Raw genomic sequence first — 22,341 nt, 5'->3', positions numbered from 1 at the left:
TTAGTTAATAGATTTAATGATGGGTAGATTACCAAATTTAAATCAGGACCACTAGATTAAACTTTTCCCAGACTTTTTAAAGCCATTATTGACCCATATAAGGTAAAACCATGGTCATACTTATGGGCTCAATGTGCACAAACCTGGCTGGCTTAACACAACCAGCCATTATTCGTCCCTCTGATTGGAATTTTCAGCAAATTGGGACAACAGGCACTGCAATGAAGCTAATCTTTACCAAGCATTTACACCTACCATATTTTCAGCAATTATTTCTAGTGATTTCCAGGCACTGTATGGACAGTAAGCAATGTCAGAAAAAATACACTGTAAGAAAGGTAAGATTTATCAGGACATTTTTTTTGGCTAAGAAAAATGAAACAAAAGACAAATTGCCAAGCATCATAAAGTATATACTATACAATCAGGATGGCATTAAGAACCAGAAATTTGGAGTATGCAGAAGGCATATTCAGAATCTGAAGAAAAAGACACATAATGCACTATATGAAGGGAAATCTTAAGAACCACAGTTGAAAACATTTATTCAGAATGGAAAAGGTTCCTATGAAGTAGTATTGGGTGATGTCTTCAAGACAATGTCTTCAGCAAGGAATGAGTTAAAGACAAAAACAACTTTAGCTGGAATTACTTAAAGATTGCATATTGCAAAAAAATTCAGTGAGCTAATAAAATTGTGTCCTATTTTAAGTAACTCACAAATTTGCTGATAAACAGTGGACTACTTTTCCATCTTCTTTTCTTCCTCCATGCTGGTGTGATTTGAGATTATTTGTTGACTTTAATGTTGCTATTATTTATAAAACTGGCAGTATCAGAATCACAACTACACTGTTTTGTAGATTTTTATACTGCACAGTGTAAAAAGAGTTATTTATCCCAAAAGCTGAGAGTCTAAGAACAGATAAAACAATAAAATGGAGGGATCAAAATATACAGCATGCCCACAAAGGTTGACTTTATGGTCAGCACACACAGTTTTGCTGTCCTAGTTTGGGTTTTTAAAGGTAAACGATAAATTGCTTTACTGTCAGAAAGGATTTTGATTACATCCAGAGAACAATGAGAAAAAGGTATGTCCACTCACTTTCTTCTACTTTTTCTTTAAAATTCATAGCTCATTAAAATATACACTTCAAAAGAAAAATATCCAAGCTCCTATTTTTACTTGATTTGGAACAGAAATCTACACGAAAGATACAGTGCACATCTTGGACTCACCTGAATCTCACCCATCACCTGAAGCACTAAGAGAGTTGTGGGGTTCCCTTACCCTACAGGGTCTGCTCTAACAGCTAAGAAAAAATGTCATTCTGGCTCTGATGTAGATATTATTTTGTCCAAAGTGGACAACCTTCAACCAGAGAGATTTTTGTGTCTAGAAAATCAAAACTCAGTCAGTCCAGAAATCTGCAGTTTAAAGTTGTAACATCCTTTTTGTTTTTTTGTTGGTTTTTTTTTTTTAATTACTTATGGGATCTGAATTGAAACTTATATTTCAATCAAATGACCTAATTAATGGGATTTTAAAAGATCAAACACGTTGCAAAATAGAAAAAAGTGACTGATAAAAAGATCAAGAAAAAGCATCCAAAATCAAGATTATTCCCTAGAGTACTGCTGTTATTGAAATCACCTTGACAGGCCAAAACATACAAGACCTTATAGGAACCCCAGCGAAAGAGAACTCAGAGATTCAAGTTCAGATAATGCAATGATTGGCTTCTATACATATTTAGGAAAAAAGGTCTCTCCAAAATCATTGCAGGAAAAGGCATTTGGAAAGTGATTTTTCTGATCTATTCCTATATTCTGATATATCCTAATGTGGATGATTCTCTCCAAATATTCTGTTCATTTTAGATTGCTAATCGAAAGTGAGACTTTTCTTATTTCTGCTTGTCATTCAGCAGACATCAAATAGTGACTGCTATAGGGATGACATCTGAAAAAAGAAATCCAACCAGTAATAGCTAGTTCTAAATTTCCCAAGGTAGTTGGATATCCAGAAAGGATGGATCCAGAAGGATCCAGGCACTTAAATGTAGTAGCAACAGTCTAAAAAAGTGATGAGAATGCCCTCTCTTCCGTTGGAAAAAAAAAGTGTTTCTCCTTAAAACGTCTGTCAGAAGATTTAAGTTTCCTATTAGATGGCTGGATCTGAAAGGAAAGAGATTCTGCTCCACTGAGCTGAGTAGAAGGCCAGACTCGCAGGAGGGTGCCACACTCCCAGCTTCTATGTTTGCTTTAAATAGGAACTTGATGGACCAAACTGATACAGGTTGCCCTATTAAGGATCTCCTGAAAAGGCAAAGACTTTACATACATCTTTCAACTCATGTCTATTTATAAGAACAGCCAGATCTTTTCCATGACCTTGACAATCCAAGTGAGCTCCAGCTGGATGCTGCCAAGTGGCAACCAGAGCACACTGAGGCAGTCCCAAAGCAATTAGGATAGACAAGCTGTCATGGAAAAATGATCACAGTGCATTTGCCACTGTCTTTGGAACTGCACTTTACAGGAAAAAAAAATACAATGTTGAAAGATGGAAGGATCCTCAGAAGTCATGTAAGAAATGCTAAGAAGCTGAAGACACGATGCCTTTGTTAAGGAACAAGAGATCCCAGAAATTAGAAGCGACTGCCTTGTTTTTTACTGTCATTTTTGGCACTAGAAAAATAAAAGCCCTCTGTCCTTGGCTGTTTGGAAATCCATCCCAAGAGGGGAAGATTCTCTGAAAGAAACAGAAGAGTGTTAGTCTGACTGCTGGATTTCAGGAATGAATCCAGGGTTTATGTCACTACCAAATGCCTTGCCAGAGGGGAGAAATAACCAGCCACCTATGGAGAGAAACAGCATTGTGTCCCAGCTCCAATTACTGCCACTGACTTTTGCAGGCACTGCTTATACTGACATTGGGCTGGAAGAGTAGGTGGGTGAAACTTGACTGATCTCTGGTTTGATGTCATCCTGTAGTCTGCTTCAAAGGCAATTCTAGTGGCAAAGTAGCAAAAAAGATGAAGAATGACAAATTTCTACAATTAACTATTGCAAAATCTGTATTTTGATAGGAAAATGACACCAGGATTCTGTTGGAACACAATCCTGATAATTATTTTTTTTTTTAACACACTGTTTGGTACGTTGGTACTTGGCAAGTTTTTTAGAATAGTGACTAGAGAAACAGATGCTCCTAGTTTTGTCTTTGCTTTGATCAAAGTGTTTTATGTTCAGTTAGCTGTATAAAGAGACTTGTTTTCAACAATGTTGCTTCCCAGGCATCATTTTTTAAATTAATTTGGATGTCTCATCTTTCATATTGTACTTGGGAAACATAGTGAGAATGTAAATGTCTAAAAATAAATAAATATTAGGAAAACTGGGACACAAACTTATGGAACTTCACAATTCAGCAATTTTAAAAGGCACTTCCTAACATATGATTTTGTGTTTCCTGTGTCCTAAATCTATGATCCCTGATGGAGGGGTGACATTTTTGTACTAACACCAGTACAATGATCTAGCCTATACATCCTAATTAAAAACAGTCAATAATAATACTCGTCATGCAACAATGCCTCTGTAATTTAAGCACATATTCTTCAAAGGTATTGCTAAGAACAAACATGAATATCAAAGGTGAAAATGTTGCATAACCTATCTTTGGCCATATTCAAGTCTCTTTCAGGAAACCTGGTGAGGCAGATCAACCACAGACATATGCTGTAGCAACTAATTTGATCAATTTACTTACATTCAATGAAGTTCTAAGCTACAGGTGTGTTGTTCCCTCTGCTAGAAAAATAGTGTCAAAACTTCAGGTTCAGGAACTTATTTGGAGGGGATGTGGGTTTATAACAGAGCTGGTGGATGTATGTAATAACAGGCAAAGAATTGCAGGTGGTATTTTTATATAGAGATAGCTTGGTTGCTGTTCAGGTGACCTGATTTTGAGAGCCCTTGAGTTGGAACCTGGACTTGTGATGTTCTCTACCAAAATTCAGGCTGCAATATATGGAAGTACTTTTTGCAAAGCAAAAAAAAATTATTAAAGGAATACCATGCTTACTGGTGTTATGTTGTTATTAACTTTGGCAACTCTCAAACACTGGCCAAATATAAAAATGATTCAGAGTCAAGTCCATTGCTTTTGACCTTGTAATAAGTAAAAGCTTTCAAGAAACCAAGCTAGACTAGAATATTAAATTCCGGCTCCAAAAGAGAAACACGACTCATAACAAAACCATTCTGTAAGCACAAATGTCCCTGAAATCCTTGGCCGAAGATGTACAACATGAACAATTCCCTGGCTCACGACTGTGGAAAAAGCTGCTCTTCATTTAAAATGTTTGTCATCAATGTAAACCCATCTTTAATTATAATTAATGGAAGGGGCTTTTATGTGCTGGAATAGTAATATGTTGCCAAGAGTTCAGCTTGGCACACATTCCTGAATTACAGTGGAGATTGATCTTAAAATGAAGCAAAGAATAATGTGTAAAGCTGTCAAAGATACAATGAACTGAAGACAATACAGTAGCTACAGCTTAGAATACTTCCTGTCTGTCTGTACTTTACGAGTGACTTTTAGGAAGACATATTTTTCCCCTCTTTTAGCTCCTCATTTGTTTTTTCTAACTTTTGTCCAAAGTCTTGATTAGAATTGCCATTTAATTTGTCAGGAACTGAACCACTGAAACATTCACCTCAATCTTATCTTAACCAGCTTAGAGTGGTGTATTTGTACTTGCCAGGCTGCTTGACCAGCTGCTAAAAGACACTGGCCAGCATTATGGTATGTCCTTAGAATTAAAATGCATCTTACATTGCGGCTCAGGCACCAAAAATTATTTAAGATCCTCAGCTATTGCCACTGTTTGCTTTTATGTTTTCTCATCCTTGATAGCAGCTATGCACCTAGATTATTACATGGCTGTGCTCACAGTTGGAGAGGAAGAAAAAGAACTACTACTGTATAGAAAAGATTCACTTTGAAGTCCTTTCAGCAGCAGTGACCAGTGAGGAACATATCCTCTCATTTTGCACGCAGTGCCATTGTGACTGCTCAGCCGCGGAACTCTTCCCTTGGTCTGGTGAGTGCCAGTGTTGATGATAAACTTCAGTAACTTCGGCTTCAGCAAGGGTCCCTGTGGCTGGGCTGCAGCCCATTTGAAAATGTACTTTGCCTGTCTCTGATATCTGAGCTATTAGAGTCTCAGATCCTGACAATTGTGTAGGGGAACTGGGTACATCTAGGCAGTGTTTCAACTGCCCTCCGGTTATCCATGTCAGCTAGCACAGAAATGCAATCATGTCAGTCTTGATTTTGTGTTTTTATATATTTCATGAGCAGCATAATTTATCTCACCAAACTTTATCTGTCTAAAGAGTGGGCAATTTACTTCAAGGCATTCCTTTAACCACTTTTATCCATTACAATTTTCATGGATTTCTACTGAAGACAGTATGAATCAGCTGCTTGTCTTTGCTCTCAGTATGAGGGAGGCACAAAGTACACAAATAAGCCCCAAACCATTCTGCTTCAGGGAATTATTTTCGTTTAAACAAATACAGCACCTTTCTTTATTATCCTTTGGGCACCAGAATACTCAGCAGAAGTATAAATTACCTATAAATTCTCTTCTCACTGCATTTGTAGACACTGAACAAACCAGAGCTTCACATAACATTCACAAAAATGATCCCCAATAAAGACAGTCTGATCTATTTTCTAGTCAAAAACCTGTTGAGCTCCATTTGAAATGGTAGCTTGCTACCAATTATGAAAAATAAGGGTTAGATCTTAGAAAATACAAAAGTTGCTCTTGAATAAAACAAATTTCCCAATGTCACTTGCAGTCAGTAGCTGCCTTGAGAACAGAAATTTGATACCATCTTCCTTTTTCACTCAGGCATTTAACACTATATGAACAAGCCTTTAAAAATACAGCAGGAAACATAAATTTCATTGATAATTATCTTGCCAAGTGTTTTTATAAATATGAATAAATAAGGATACATGTAACTAAGTACAAATAAACATAAGGTTTATGGGCTCTTCATATAAACTTATAACATACATTTCCCAGGGGATTTGCAGGGTCACTTTTAAAACATTACAAAAAATGTAGAATAAAACCTACAGTGCAAATCACTTGACTTAAAACTTTACTATAAATCGATGTGTGCATCTTGAGAGTTTTCACTAGTCCCTAGTATGTGGTCAGCAGTTCGCAAGCACACTTAGCAAGACTGGAGTAACACAAGCTCTAGAAGTGTTTGTGTGTCTATAAATGTGATTTCAAAAAGGCTTCTAGTTTTTTTAATGAGATGGCTGCAACAGAAGAAAATCCCCAACGCATGAGAACTTACTTGAATGAATAAAGCATTTCTGGAATTTGCATTTTTACCTATAAGAAAGGTACACAAGATGAATTGCTGTTGACTAAACTATCTTTTTTTCTGCAAAGCAATGTTGTAATATGGGAATTTACTTTTAGCTGACTATATCGATCCACTATATTGACTCTGCCACTCATGATGACCCAAAGTTATAGCTGTTGCCTATCATATTGACAGAGATTTTGCTTTTTAAAATTCTTCTGAGATGACTTGGAAATTTCTCTCAGTATCAGGGATTTTTCAGCAGGGATGTTTTGAATTATTTTACCAACTTTAAGCATCTAAATCTAGACATTTTGTAGTTTAAAACCCCAGAATTTCCAAACATATTATCTCCTACTGTACCTGCCATGTTATATGACTCTCAGCTTACTAGTAGGGACTGAGATAAAGGAAAAAAAAAAAAGCTAGTCACATAGAGATTTTACAAATTCAGTTGTCACAGAGAAATGGAACATAATACTATGAGGATTGCTGCAGATAACATTTAATCACTCTAAACTGAAAATGAGGATAAAGATGTCTTCTCCATAGACATTAGTAGACCAAGCTGCCATGATGCTTCTAGACCTTCAGAGACCTCCTAACATGGTAACAATCAGACAAGCACAGAATTTCAGAATATGGTCACAAAGAACTTTCCAAATATTTCACAGTATCATTCCCAGGGAAATTTTGTGAAAGGGCAAAACAAAGATCTGTAGACTATGAGCACAAATGAAAACCATATTTTCAAAAAGAAAAAAAATCATTAATTAATTTTAACCTATGTATGAGAGTATTGCTTTCATTAATATATGCACATATAATTTCACTACAGTATTTTTTTATGTTATATGTTGATTCTTACAATGACATATACACCAGTCTGGGGATATTATTTCCTAAAACATTCCACATGCTGAATGGTCTTTACACCACTTGCCTACCCTTTCACAAAATGAAGACTCTTTAGCCTGCTTATTTTTCTTAATCATCATTGCATCTGTGAGGATGCCATCTACCTGAAGCTAATCCAAGATTTCATGGCACTTGAGTGACCATCTTTAAAAGAAAGACAAAAAGAGGTCTTCACTTCACTGCCTCCAAGTAGAATTGCAGCAGCTTTTATCAGGCACAGAATGCCAACACGGACAGGAAGTAATTTAGCATTATGACACAAGCCTGAAATCTTCTGTGTTCTCTTTTTTGAACTGCCTACTGACGAATCAAAGCATATGTTACAGCTTGAAGTTTGGGGGTTTCTTTTTCTCATTTTTTTTCTGCGCAGCTGTTATTTGAATCATATTATGCTCCTTGGAATTACATTTTCATCAATACCTCTCTTACTATTTCTAATCTTAAAGGAACACATTTAGCTATGGCAGGTGACTCACTTCAAACAGGCATTTGTGAAAATAAGAATAACTGTACATATAACAAAAGAGACTAAGTGCACAAACTGCTATAAAGCCAGCCTCATTTTGCCTATTCCATTTAATCTCTCATCAACCTCTGAGACAAATTTAGCATGCCAAGGTTGTATAAATATGAAGCAAATCAGAATATAATCAAATTAGGCTAGGCTGAACCCTAGTAAGAGATCACACTCAACAAAAGTTTATCTACTACAACCACTGACCTGCTCTTCCAAGACCTTGTGATGTAAGTGAGCATAAAAACTATGACGGCACCAAGGATGTTCACCATTCTCTCTATCAACTGCTGAACATGCTCGGTAGTTTTTGAAAATGCAGGTGTTTGGCAAAATTAATTCGACATTATTTTGAGGATAAGCACAACCTTCCTGTAGTATCAGCCAACTGGCTTCAGTTGAAGTTCCAAGATTACTCTTTTGAACAGAAAAATGCCAACATTTTCTGCTTTTCTTTCATTCAGAGTTGTCTTTCATAGCAACAAAAACCCCAATGAGGACAGAGGCAATTTTCTTCCCTATTCTGGCCATTCAATTAGTAGCAAAAGATAAGTTTTACAGTAAGGAAGGAAAGCTGCTGATAGGCCTTAGAAAATTCTGTTTCACTGGCAAGGAATTTCTTCTCTCAACCTACCTTCTCTTGATTCTGGCAGAGTGGACAATCACATTCAAAGCAATACTGGCGCACCAGCTGCTTTTGGCGTTCCACGGTAGGCATCAGTGATTCAACATAGCTGATGGTGAGCTGTATGCAGTACATAAAAAAAAAAAAAAGTTTGTATATTTTACAAAAAATCCATTTTCTGTGTATGTATTATCACAGACAACATTTTTTGGATACAACATTTTCTCCAGCATAAAATAAAATGCTAACAGATTATTTTCTAGAAGAAATTGACAACTTTTTCAGAAGGTGAAAAAAAGAGAAAAATAAGTTCCATGGAAGAACACTTTTTCACATTTCAGGATCAATATTGTTTGAAATTATTAATCCCAAAATTATCACTATTTCAACTTTTAATCCTAACTTGGAAGAAAAATAAAATAAGAAAGGAGAGTAGGAAAAGATAGCAAAGAAACTATGCATAAAGTATCTGAATTCCTTGTGCATGAAATCTCATTTTCTGTCTAGCTCCAGAGCTTAAGTGTGTATTTATCATTACTGTTATACAATATCCAACTATCTCACAATTTTTTTTTTCTCAAGGAAGACCCTACTTTCTTGGAAATATATGTTTGAGCCTGAGGATAATTTCTCTTATGCCATTTTCAGTATGTCTGTGATGTTTCCCTTGTGAACAAGGAAGCACAAAAGCATTGTAGTCTAAGTTGTTGAAACTATTGACAAGAAGATTTATTAAAATGATAAAAGAAAATTTGTGCCTAAATTTGCACCATTTTCAACTTCTTGCACTGTACAGAATTAATTCCAATGAACTACAGAGAAATCTGTAGTTTGTTCACTTTGACGTCTGCCAGAAAGAATTTTACAGGACTAACCATTTGTAGAGTTCTTGAAATGTTTAAAGATCTTCACAGGCACAAACTAATGATAAGGAAAAGGATATAATAAAAAACCAGCTCAGTTCAGACCAGCATACAGTCACATGCTATTCAGTGATTACACTATACGCCCAACACACTGAAACACTACAGAGGGGTCAGAGCTGAAAAAAAATCAGGCCACATTATTTCATCCTGAGTCTAGACACTTCAACTAATTGAGAGAATTTTCACATAGTTTTCAGTTAAATGATGAGAGTCCATTCAAAGAAATTACAGGAAAACCTGACCAATTTTAGTAATGACCATGAAATCCATTGTAAGAACCTGTATTTTTGCAAATTAGTGAGCATTCTAATTGAATGAACAATTAACAAGCAACTAAAACAATGCCTGCACTTTTTTTCATTTATTATTACAGTGTAATTTGATTACATATTGAAGGAGGATTGTGGTAAAAGAAGTCTACTGAGATGGCAAAGTCAAGCATTTAAAATAAATATGGCCTCATAATTGAAGATTAATAGTATAATTAATGTAAGAGACAAATTAAAATTCCACAGTTAATCAAAAGTTAGAAAGTGTGAGAACTTTGTTAGGTTTAGAATTCTATATAATGCTGTTGTGTCCCAGCTTGTGCATGTTTGAGCCAAGAGAGGATTAGTTTCACCACTACTGGCTTACAGCAGAACAGTCTGTACTAATATTTTACATGGGAGCCAGAGGCTTCCCTCTGATCTTTCTGCAGTGAATGGATGGAAATTGTGCCACTTATTTATTTTCCATCCTTTTCTTCTGAGCTTTGTCTCTTCTGTCCCATTATCTCCAATGTCCCTCTTACTCTTTCTCTTCTTTTCTCTACCCCTCAACATGAGTATAATTTTCCTGTCTTATTCTCAACACCTGATTATCTAAACCTGTTTTCTAGCCATAAATTCTAGGTCCTTGCATAGCCACTTTTGATACAATGAGATGATTTCATCCTTGTGCCGGTCTCACATCTGTCCTTTAGCCTTATCTTACACCTTTCCCCACTGTATTCACTTGCTTTCCCAAGTTAACAGTCCTTGTTGCCCTACTCTGATTTCTCAAACATCTTCAGTGACCCCAACAACTTTGTCCTCACTTCTTTCCACAGCTGGTCCTAATCTGCAACCCCCTTGGTGCGGCAGGAAAGATCTGTCTCCCTTTTCTTCCCACAAAGCATTTTCCATGCAAGCTGCAGTCCTAACCTCATCCTTCAGACATTTAAAACCCAATTTCCCTCTCCCATCAAAAGCCTCCCAATCTTCATGTCTCCTTGCAACTCACAAGTGTTTTCTGTCAAAATCATTTCAAACACTGGCTGTTCCCTCTCTCTTGTCCTCTGCATAAACATCTCTGCTTTTGACTCATGTCCTACTGGGCTTTAGGTTCACGTGGCATCCAGCAGTAAAAGGGATTTAACCAAGTTCAGACACAGTGCAAGACAGTAGCAATCTTCTGGGGGAAAAAAAATCATGTGAGATTAGTCTATTCTTTGCCAAAATATTTAAGACAATGGTTTAAAGCCTGAGGTTACTATTGAAACCATCATTAGGCAGGGTTTAGTTATAATACTGCAAAATAAACACAGAGCCAACACCAAATATGTCCTACCTACCCAGCCTACAGGTTTCATCCCTTTCTTCATATTTTTGGTTCCCTCCCCCTGCCTTTTTTCATTTATGTTGCAGAAACCACAGGGGTAGGAAGAAGTTTCAAAAAAGACATTTCTTTTTCAGAGCTTACCAAAGAGTTGTGGATATAAACAGTCATATAACAACATGATCTGGATTAAAACATATGACTGGACAGAAAGAGGAGAAGAGGCTTCATCACATTTATCTCTCTTTTAGCATTTTAACAACTTAGGGTCTTTCTTGCCCAGGTTCAAATTCCCAGCCTTGCCAGCAGAAATCCACAAGGGAAAAAATATTTGTAGCTGGCAGACTGATCGGTAAAATATAACTAGAACATTTAGAAACATGATCAACCTAACAGTGACTGAGTCTATAGTAATAATTTAATTGTTTAAAAACAAAATTTCTGTATTCAAATCTCTCTTCTATCTTTGCTTTAATTTTGGATCACTTCATTAGATGCAAGGCTCATTTAACGTGTACATATTTAGGAAATATGCTCATTTATCAAAGGTTGTCATAACGGTATTTGCATGTGGGATGTATGCTACTAATTAAAACATTACTTCAACTGACCAAAGCTTGCCTCTTTATTGCATCGTTTATAAAGAGTGCAGTAAATCTTTTCCCCCCAAACTGGAGAATATATATAAGAAACATTTATGAAGGCAAGAAATTATTTAACAGCCATGGGACTTATTGACTCTTAAGACTTTCTCCTTAGAAATACAGCACTGTCTGAGCCCTGCTTCTTGCTCAGACACAGAAATTCTTTAATAATGGATATGATAGTTAGTTTCTCATGTTCCTCATCTGCCAACTGAGGTAGACACAATTTTCCAGTACTGCCATGATGCAGTGGACTTAATTTATGTGAGGTTTTATTATTGTTGCTGGTTTTTTGGATTGGTTTGGTTTTTGCATGGTTGTTTTTTTTTTGTTGGTGTTTTTTTTTTGTTTTTTTTTTTTTTTTTTTGTAACAGAATATAAGCCACAAAATTTCTAGACAGAAAATTCTGTAAAAATTTAAAATCAAGTACTTCAATACTAGTGGCACGAAAAAAAAAAAAAAGGAATATTCTTGGTTTTGCAATCATGGGTCTCAGAATCTTAGGGACGGTTGTGTATAGAAATCTGTTACTGAGAAAAAGTTATAGAACTGCTTACCAGTCTGCACTCTTTCTGTTTTGGCATATAAGATCAAAATGTCTTCTGTAGTGGTATAAAACCACCACACTTTCTAATTCAAGGAAAAATTAGTTTCCAAAAACTTAAATGGGACAAAATGTAACGTGTCAAGCATATAGAAATACAAAACTTCTCACAGAATTACATTAACAAAAACATTATATAACTTGGTTGAAATCTATCATGAAAATGGATTTATTTGCTCATCATCTGAAATCATTATTTGTTTTCAGTATTTATAAAAAAATGTTGCTCTGTAAGGTACAATCAGTTATACGATATTCTGAAGAAATATACAAATCTGCTCTAACTGAACTCTGAAGCTGGTGAGAAGCAAAGAACCCATTTTGGAGCAGAACTGCACCTCAGCTAATCCATTCTGTCTCCCAGCAAGACTAATTGATTTGAAGCCATACAGCTTCTGATTGGAGAGGAGGTAAAATCATCATCATGCAGTATGTCTGCCTGCAAAACACCAGGTAGACTCAGCAACTAACAAAAAGTCAATTGAAATTATAGCACACATCTTGATGCTGTTTGAAGTGGTTACTTAAGGGTGGGGCAATTGAAGGCCTCCTAAGATCAGGCTGCTTGTCTTTTTGACAAAATTAGCTGATAGGCTACTTTACCAGTAAAGGAGCCCTCATGATCTCTAGATGAATAATTTTTACTTTTTTATAGTCCTTCCCCATATCTCACCTTTCTATGCAGCATTTAAATTTCATTTTTGCAAAGAGCTGCAAGTAAAGGAAATCTTTGTATGCTGTAAAATTAACATCATCTAAAGTTACAAACACTGTCATAGTCAACATTACAGAGAAGTTGTGGGGGCTCCATCCCTAGTAGAGTTCAAGGTTGGATGGAGCTCTGAGCAACCTGGTGTAGTGAAAGGTGTCTCTGCCCACAGCAAAGACAAGATGATCTTTGAGGTCCCTTCCAACTCTAAACATTCTGTAATTCTGCAATTATCTTGAAGAGCAAAAAGGTGTTATAATTAGTTCTGAGATGCTGGAAGCAAAGTTCAGAATGCTGAGATGACCATGTCTCTGTTTTCCCTGAAATTATAGGTGGTCAACAACGCCTTAGCATGAGTAAACTGCTGCAGTGTGCTCTGACAGAAAGCACTACAAATGTGCAAAAATATATTCCTTTATGGATGGAATAGTCCTCTTCTACTAACCTGAGCTTGACTTGCTACTTAGCTACTTTATTTCTGATAAATTTTAGTCCTTAATTTCTATTAATTATTTTATAGAGGATCTCATTCTGTCTGCATCTAGTGTGAGTTTGAACAGGATAAGAGAAAATTTCTAGTGATTAAAATTTTCTTGTTTAATCATGACTTGAAATAATGTTCATCTTACCATCTTAGAGCACTCAATTTGTTCAGAAAACCCAATCAGTTTCCTACCTAACATGTATCTTCATTAGCTCAGATCATGACATCTATATAAGTTAAAACTCAGCTCACAACAGATGATACAGTTTCACATACATATGTTTGTAAATTCAATACCTGGCTGTTAGTAAAACTGAGCTCACCCCGCAGCAGGCAAACAGAAAGGCAGTGTGGAAAGTTGCACCAAAGTCATTATGCAGAACACAAAATGAAAAGTGGTACAAGTTGTGTATAAGGAAAAGTAAATAGGTACTGACAAAAATATTGAATTGCTGACTTGTACATACCCTCACAAAAATTTTATTTCCCTTCATCTTTCCATAACAGATCTAACCTAATACTGACTTTGTAGCTTTACTTTGTTTCTTAAGCCTTAGGCCCATTTTCTTCCTGGTAAGACATTAAAATGTACTGTATTTTTAAATAAGCAACCCATCTTAGTGAACTGGGAAGCCAAGAAGAAAGTTATGGTTTATGGATAAAATAGAAGGAAGGTGTCTATAAGGTGTCTATAATAACACTTAACCAAAATGCTGAAATGAAAAATGTCTATAATTAATAGCTCCACAAACATATATTACTCCTGAAAGAGTTCTCTTGGCAAAAAGGTAAGTATGTAAAAACATTTCTGTTGGTTCTTAACAATGTTTCACTGAAAAAAATATTCTACCACTTAGTTATTTTGATGGCCTAAAAAATTTTTCTACCATTTACTTACTTTGATGCCTTACTATCTTTGAGAAAGAATACAGTAAAAAAGAAGAAACTTCATGGGGAGGCAAATAATACGGTGTCTAAATAAAAAAAAGTGTGGTCTTCATATTCACAGAGTTTTAAGAAGAGGTGTGAATCCTATCTACATTAGGTTATGATTTTGAAATGACCAACAGCTAGGACTGTGTAGGTCATTGATGCATCTGAAATTGCATATATGCACACATCTCTTTTCAGGTCTTATTAAGCAAATTCAGTACTGCATTGCTGCAAAACACTTTTTTTTTTGATTTCCAGCCACAAATGCTTATTTTCAAATCAATACAATTGCTGTTGTAAAAATAAAGTGGAGAACACCTTAGATCAAATCACAAATCTCTTGAAAAGGATATTTTGAAGTCTTTCTTAGTGAAATGGACAAGAAAACAAACCTTGTTTTGTTGCTTTCACTGTCAATGAAAAGTTTACTACAACTGCACAGTTGCCACCTGACAAATGTTATTGTTCCAATGACTTAGGGAACACTGCATTCCACTCAGAAATATTTTAAGTGTTCCCGTCAGAGTAAAGACACTCAAATACAAACAAAATGAAGTGCCTAGAGGAGCAAAGAGGGAACAGGAATTTATCAAGACTGCTAGTGATTTATGAGAAGTAATGATTACGGGGCCCAGGCAGTGTGAAGAGATGATTCTATTTATCATTTTCCCCCTGATAGCTATGTGCTAGAAAGTGGCATCAATATATCATCAAAATATTAAGCTGGTGGCCCAGCAGTCTGGAATTTATTTAGGGAGATGTCATTGTTGCAGGTGTCTGTGATGGAAAGGAGGACAAGTTAATTACCTCTTCACCAATCTGGATCTCTCGGACAGAGTGAAGTAAAAGCTGGTATCCTTCAAAAACAATCACGCAGTTTGGGTCACAGCTGTGGTTCAGTAAAGACATGCTGTGAGGGGTGAAAGAAAGAAAAAAATCTCAGAGGAATCTCAAATGCCATTTCCCTTTAATCATTTGAAAGTAGCTAACATGATTACATCTGAAGTATCAAGCAATTAAGTCACTAAACAAATAAATTCCCTGTTAAATCAGCTGCTCTTGGTTAGGGGAGGAAAATGAATGCTTAGAAGATTTATATTCACTGGTAATAGGAGCCATGCCGGGATCTCTTCAAATGTTTCTGCCTTTTGCGTACTTAGGGCAGGAGGAAGGCAATGGCCTCCCATTGCCTCTCCGAGAGCCCTGATTCAGGGCCCTGGGCAAGTGGGGAACAAGGTAACCATGTTACCTTGACAGTTCAGAGCAGGAGGGACTGAGTTATATTTCTGCTGCTTCTGCTTAGTTTCAGGGCACTAACCTTATCGATACCTGACTGTCATTGCAAGCACAGCTCAAAGGGGCCAACAATCAACATGTATTTCATATCAGGAGAAACTGGAGTATACAATGTCCCAAAGCCAAAGAAGTTGGTGCATAGAGTTGAAAGAAGAAACATGGCCATTACCTCTGTTTTCATGCATATTTTGGCCCAGCCTCTGTTCTTGTGGCATGTGACAGCTGGGGCAGCACAGCTCATTAGGGAACTGCTGGCCCCCTCAAGAGACACAAACGCTGCACAAGCACACCCTTCCCTCTCTCTGAAGGAGGCTGCTAACAACATGTGCTATATACTTCTGAATCACGAGTTTCCTTAGCTAAGAAACAACTGACTTTGACAGGCAAACATTTCTGCCGTAGCAGAAACGGGATTGATGGTTCTTTCCCTATGGGAATGACCCATTGAAAGAATAATTCTGGCATTATCAGCCTGGAAGAAGAATTTTTGGCTTATCCATCTCCTGGCTGCATTTATATTCTGTCCTTGTTCTTGTTTGATTCAGCAACTCAAAATCCCAACTGTTGCTGGTAAAATAGAGGATGTTGCCAAGGCTCTGAGCCCTGCACCAAACCATGTTTATTTAGTTTTTTGACTCTTACAGGAGGTATCAACAGGGGTCTGACTCTTTTGGTATCCCTTCTGGCCTAATAAAATATCTGTGGTTAATCTCCCCAAGAACCCACTGGGAGAGTATCCATTACACTTACTGTGAGATCACTGGGCACAATCTCAAAGCTGCTCGCAATGTGATGCACAGCAGGACCATAGGATTTTACCTACTTTAAAATATATTGTGATGCTGAAGCTATCAAGCCATACAACAATATACAAACTCTTAATAAGCCTTAATAAAGAACTTTTAATTAAATCTCATGTCATGGAGACACTTGTGGGTTTGATGACAATTTCCTCTGGAAGCACATGAATTCATCTGGAAGGACATTTGCCCAGCAGTTGTAAATCACAGATTTAAAGTTCTCAATTTTCCCAGCTGTGTTGCTATAACAAAACTCAAACTGCTCTGAAGTGACCTGGGAAAGAGTCTCTGGCATCCCTTGACAATGCATTATCATTGAAAATAGACAGATACTTTCTTCACAGTTAAGGGCTTTTTTACAACCAAAAGCAAGCATTTCCCTAATAATAATGCTCAAAAATAATATTTCATTTTTCTCAATTATTGTTTTCATTTCATTATGAAATCAAATTACTGTTTTGCACTTTTCATTACATTAATTCCCATGTTCTTCTAACTACTTTTTCCTTATCTTTACTACAACGCAGACCCAAGATATTAAGTGTCCTTAGTTAAATCTTACATATGACATTAGAAGGAAAAGAAACAGCAATGACAGGCCCATTGAGGTACTGACAAATATAATTCAACCATGCATTAACAAAAAAATTAGACAGTAAAACATACTTTTAAACTACATACTAATTTTCCATATTCATGATTACAGGTTACTAATTCTATGACGATAAAACCTTCATCAGTACATACTTATTTCCTAATACAAATAAGAAATAATAATAATAAATTCAAATATTAACTCTACCTCTTAAGGGACCTATCTTTTCACCTTACTGGTTTCTTTGTTATGGTAATTTACTTATAAATGTATCAATCTTTTTATTTTAATTACTAATTATGAAGGTTCTCAGCTGCAAAATATCTGTATTCTAAAGCATCAACGAACAGGTTTCCCTTACTAGTCTAGTCCCAGTCGCACAGTATTGATGTCAGCATTTATTCTTACTTAGAAAATACTCCATAAAAATAAAATATAAAGATGTATACTATTTAAACTGCTTTAATGCTGTAATCAGGACTATTAAGAATGCTTTCAAGTAGATTGTATTTTTTTACTCTTCTTTAATTTATTTCCATTTCCCAGTTTCTCATTTAGACATGTTACCTGCTGCTTTCATGGTCCTTACAGCTAACTTGGAAAAAAGCAGAAAAAACTGACATAGATTTTGCCTGTGAATGAAACAGTGTCCACAGTACCTGGGATACAGGCCAACACCAACATCCTGCATCTCTCCATTACTGATGGTGAAACAGTTACAGGTCACCTGTAAAAACAAGGGAAAAAAAATCCAGGATTACCAGAATCATTTGGAAACCCCATACTCAAGTGAAAAAATCCTTCCAAAATAAAACGAAGGGGCAAATGGTAATTAGATGGGAAACATTCAAGCCCAACACTAGTGCTCTTTCATTTTAGAGCAATCACATCTGGGACACACTCTCCTGTAAAACTGCTGTCAATTAAAAGCAGAAATATTAGTATCCTGAAAAAAATGTGGGGTTAAACACATGCAGGGGCCCTACTTTCCTGTAGGGAGTAGAAAAAAAGCCACCCTACACAGAGCCTGAGAAGCTCAGCCCAGGAACAACCTAGCAGATGATAATGACTACTGATGAAAGAGTGGTTGTTTTCCATGTGGGGACTCTGCTGATGCCAGGCTCTCACAGCACTTTTTAATGAGTAGCTGTGAAACACAAAGAATGCATATGGGACGGTTTTGAAGTAAATAGCAACCTTGGTTGTGGCAACCTGATATGGGCACAAATAAATGCAAAGACTGTGCAATAATTTATCTTTCACATGATGGGAATTTTGGTTTGCATGTAGAAGATCTGATGACAAAACATGTTCAAATTGCCATCCAAGAGAAATACAACCTTTTCTTTAATTTCAAATATTCGGATTGTAAATGTATTCTTCCTCATACAATCATACAAAATTAAAGTGATTTCAGAAAAGAATGGGGGGAAATGGAAGATTCCTGTAAATAGATTTAGTCCTACCCCAAACTATGAGACTGAGCTTTCTTGGTGTTCAACATATATCAACACTTAGAAAATGATTAACAAGTACAACTTTCAGGTGTTTAAATGAAAAAACAGATTTTGATTGTGAATGTATTTTTTAAGTATTTGATTTTTGGGGAAGAGCTGGTTTTGGTGGTTTTTTACATTCATTTTTTAGATCAGTTATCATTGTTGCATTAATATCTTCTTTAGAAAAATACTGCATGATACTGCATATACAAGAAAAGTCCCAGGTCTCTTCTGCATAGCATTGGATTATTAATATCATTAATTCTCATTAGAACAGAAAATTAGTTAAGAGTAGGGTTTGGCAGACATGGAAGTGAGATTTGGAAGTTGTAGTTTTATTCACAGAGTAATTGTCCAGAACAGTAAATGCACACCTATGTTTTAAAGAGGTATGCTGAACAATTTAATAGGATAACTTATGCTATAAACTGACAAATTATTATTTATGAGACCATTAACTATAAAGTGAAAATGAAATCCTCTTTCAAAATTTCTCACAAATTATGACAGCAACATTAATTTAAATAAATGCACAATGCAGTAGGGCATGTGTTTTTGTAAACCGTTAAACAATCCTTTGATTAGTCTATTATTTATGCAACCCATTCAAATGTTCCCTATCAATTACCAAAATCATACATCTTAGTTATTTCTTTCCTGTTGACATTGGGTATAAGGTCTCAAACAAACTTCTGAGCAAAGATTAGTCCATTTCCAGTAGCTATTATCCTGGTTCTAAAAATATTGACTTGATTTTGGTATTTATTAAAAAAATAATGCCTTCCAGGTAAAATAGAAAGAAAGCCAGCTTTTGTGAGCCTTAGCTCTCTCTAACAGATCATAAAGTAGCAGAGGTCAAACATCTCTTAGAAACAAATGAACTCCTCTTTCTTACAAATCTCTTATTATTATCATAACATATTTATATTAATAATATTTAATTTTGATCACCATAGAATTATAGAGACTGCTTCATCACTTTCTATTAAAGTTATGTATTACATTATGTGAAAAGTTTTATGCACAGAAGTCACAATAGTTTTACTTCTTCCTTTTTGAAACATGCATCAGTTTTTTATACCAGGATACATTCAAAGAAAAATTTGAGATGAATGGATATGCTGACATTCAGACATGAAGAGCTATTTTTAATAGTAGTGAGGCACTTTTTAACCTCTCAGGTATTTTTACAGTATACAGGTGCATCTCAATATCCAGTGAGGCAGTGAAATGCCATCTAGTTTCTAATTATTTACAGTTTCAAATATAATACTGGGAATCCAGAGTATACAGGGCCAAATCGAAAAAGGTATTTAATACACAAACACAGGCAGAAGCCCAACTGGTCCCATGAGTTCTGAGCTGTATAACTTAGTGCACAATTCTGCCAGAGACACAGGAACTGTCAGGTGCTCTGAGGTTTGTTTAACCCCCGAGAAGACAATCTTTTCCCCCTTTTAAGCTCAGGAATGGAGAAAACCAACAGTGATACACAAATAATGTGTACTGCAAATAGGAACCCTAGTCATGGCTGCTTTCTGTGCTCAGCAAGTGGAGAGAGAGGAACTGAGATCAGGGTGGAGAGAGGAGGAAGATTTCACCATTTACAGTGTGAGAAATTCTGAAGTAATGACAATTCTCCACAGACAGCTAGCAGCCTAAAGTTATAGAAAATATGCAATATTCATAGTCTGTTACTATATGGTTGTTTTTTGTTCTCTTTTAAATTTGTTGCAAAGTTTCTAAAGGTCTACTGCATCACCTCTACATTTCTATTTACATAAACTTCTGGGATGTTTTAAGTCTGAGTTAAAGATCTGTTCTATCAAGGGGAGTAATGAGATTTCAAAACAAGAGTTGGTGATGTAGATCACAACTCCCAAGGAACAAAATGAAGACAGCATTTTTTTTAGAGAACACCCAAAGAAAAGTCAGTTTTTCTAGCTTCCCAAAATTCACACATGTAGCTCAAATAACAGCCAAATCTTGTGTATCCAACATTTCTGCAGGAGAACATGAGTAAGCTGCTTGTTCCTGAGGCAATTGTTTACAGATCAAAGCCTACTGGGACTGGAAGATAACTAACTCTGTTTCTAGGGGAAAAAAACCCCAAACACATAAAAACAAGGCAAAACAAACATTTTCTCATGCATCACAGCATTTCTTTCAAGTTTCATGGTTATCTTTTGCTTTTTTCTGCCTTAACTGACCCACATTATTCCTTATACTACAACCAGGTTCTTGTTGTCTTAACTCCTGCAGAATCATTTATCTCAGTAATTTAATTTGTGCTTGTCCCTTCTGAATCCTTTAAAAATTCCTCTCTATCCAGCTACAAAGCACTAAGACAGCATATCCACATACAGAAACAGAACCAAATACTCACAAAGTTTGTTATACCCACAAAAAAAGAAAATTGCCACATATTTCAGAACTTCAAAGTGCAAAGACAAATTCCTTGCTATTTCTAAAATTTCTGAAAAAATATATCTCCCAGCATGAGAACCAAGTGAAAATTCTCAGGGGGGAGTCACAAACTTTTCAAGCCTCCAAAATGCAAAACTTCCAAATATTCTAGAGCGATCAAAGTTAATCATTATAGCCTGTTTGACCACAGAGCTCTAGTCTATAAACTTAACAGTTTATAGAATCACTTCTGAGTGTTTGAGTTGCCTCTATGGCAATAAATCCTGCAAGGTTATTTAAAATGAGCTGCTATTTGAAACAACCAATGCTATTATATAAACTGAATTAAATAAAAGGATTTGTTCTTTTGAGGCTGTACATATTTTAGAGATGTACGCTGTACCCAGTAAGGTAACACAAGTAGAAGACATACTCTCTCCTAGACTGGTAAACACACAATGAGTAAACCAACTTTACTGACTGGCCAATACTCTCAAGCATACTTTATCACCAAACAAAAATTATTGCAACCTGCTAAATTGGATTCCCTCTCTGAGCGACTAATGAAAACTCTGTAAATTTACCCTGTAAAGAGGTCACTGTTCTTAAGATGTCTGAAGCTACTGTCTGAGAAATCTCTGTCAGTGCCAGACTCACAGTCTAGTGGACAGTCATGATTTATTTTGGTGTTTGTACTTGACAGAGTCCAGAGGCTTCAGTTTTGCAACACAACAAGTTGAATTTGCTCTCAGTTCAGACCTCATTCCTACAGCTTTATACTGAGGATTTGCCTTTGGGTTAAATAAAACAGAGTAAGACTTGACGGCACGACATTCCAGATTTGGAATTTCAGACACTCAGACAATGAAACACATCAATAAGGGTGTAAGGGAAAGAAAACAAATCATTATTGGCTAACACTTGCTGCACTGATCAAATTACAAACACCAGGGCTAATAATCAATCATTTTGTCTCCACATGTTCCTATTACTGCAACATACTGAGGCAGCTCTTTTAACACATGTAAGAAACCCTCCCAAGGACTTCCAAAGGGTATATTGCACTGATAGGGTCAATACAATTTTAAGCTCTGATATACAATGACTCCAGCCATCTCTGTAAATGGTGTGTTACAGCTGGTGTACTCTAATCCACCACCAAGAAGAAAGCCATAAGGGACCCTTTTCCCACATAATTTATTAACCCAGTGTATTTTAAATTAAAAATAGATATTAAAAAGAGCCTTTTCATGGATTATTAAGTTTCTCATTCACATCGAAGCTGCCTGGGCATCACTGGTCACAGCCAACTTTTTAGCACAAGATACTGCAATGAGTTCTCATGTTAATAGACTTCTCAAGAGACTCAAACATTTTTCTAGGAACAAGGGGTGAGCAGTA

General features: G+C 36.1%; 1 protein-coding gene across 5 annotated transcripts in view; it reads right to left on the bottom strand.

The window, feature by feature from the left end:
- SMYD3 (SET and MYND domain containing 3) overlaps positions 1–22,341 on the bottom strand; it is a 384,522-nt gene that overhangs the window by 61,892 nt on the left and 300,289 nt on the right. For all 5 annotated transcript variants that reach the window (XM_068185376.1, XM_068185377.1, XM_068185380.1 and 2 more), the window contains 3 exons: positions 17,695–17,762; positions 15,152–15,254; positions 8,475–8,585 (listed from right to left, as the gene is read on the bottom strand). In XM_068185376.1, the coding sequence (XP_068041477.1) occupies positions 8,475–8,585; positions 15,152–15,254; positions 17,695–17,762 (282 nt within the window). The remainder of the gene's footprint in view (positions 1–8,474; positions 8,586–15,151; positions 15,255–17,694; positions 17,763–22,341) is intronic.

Source organism: Anomalospiza imberbis, chromosome 3 (assembly GCF_031753505.1).
Source record: "Anomalospiza imberbis isolate Cuckoo-Finch-1a 21T00152 chromosome 3, ASM3175350v1, whole genome shotgun sequence".
Lineage (NCBI taxonomy): Eukaryota > Metazoa > Chordata > Aves > Passeriformes > Viduidae > Anomalospiza > Anomalospiza imberbis.
This window is presented reverse-complemented; position numbering and strand designations above follow the sequence as displayed.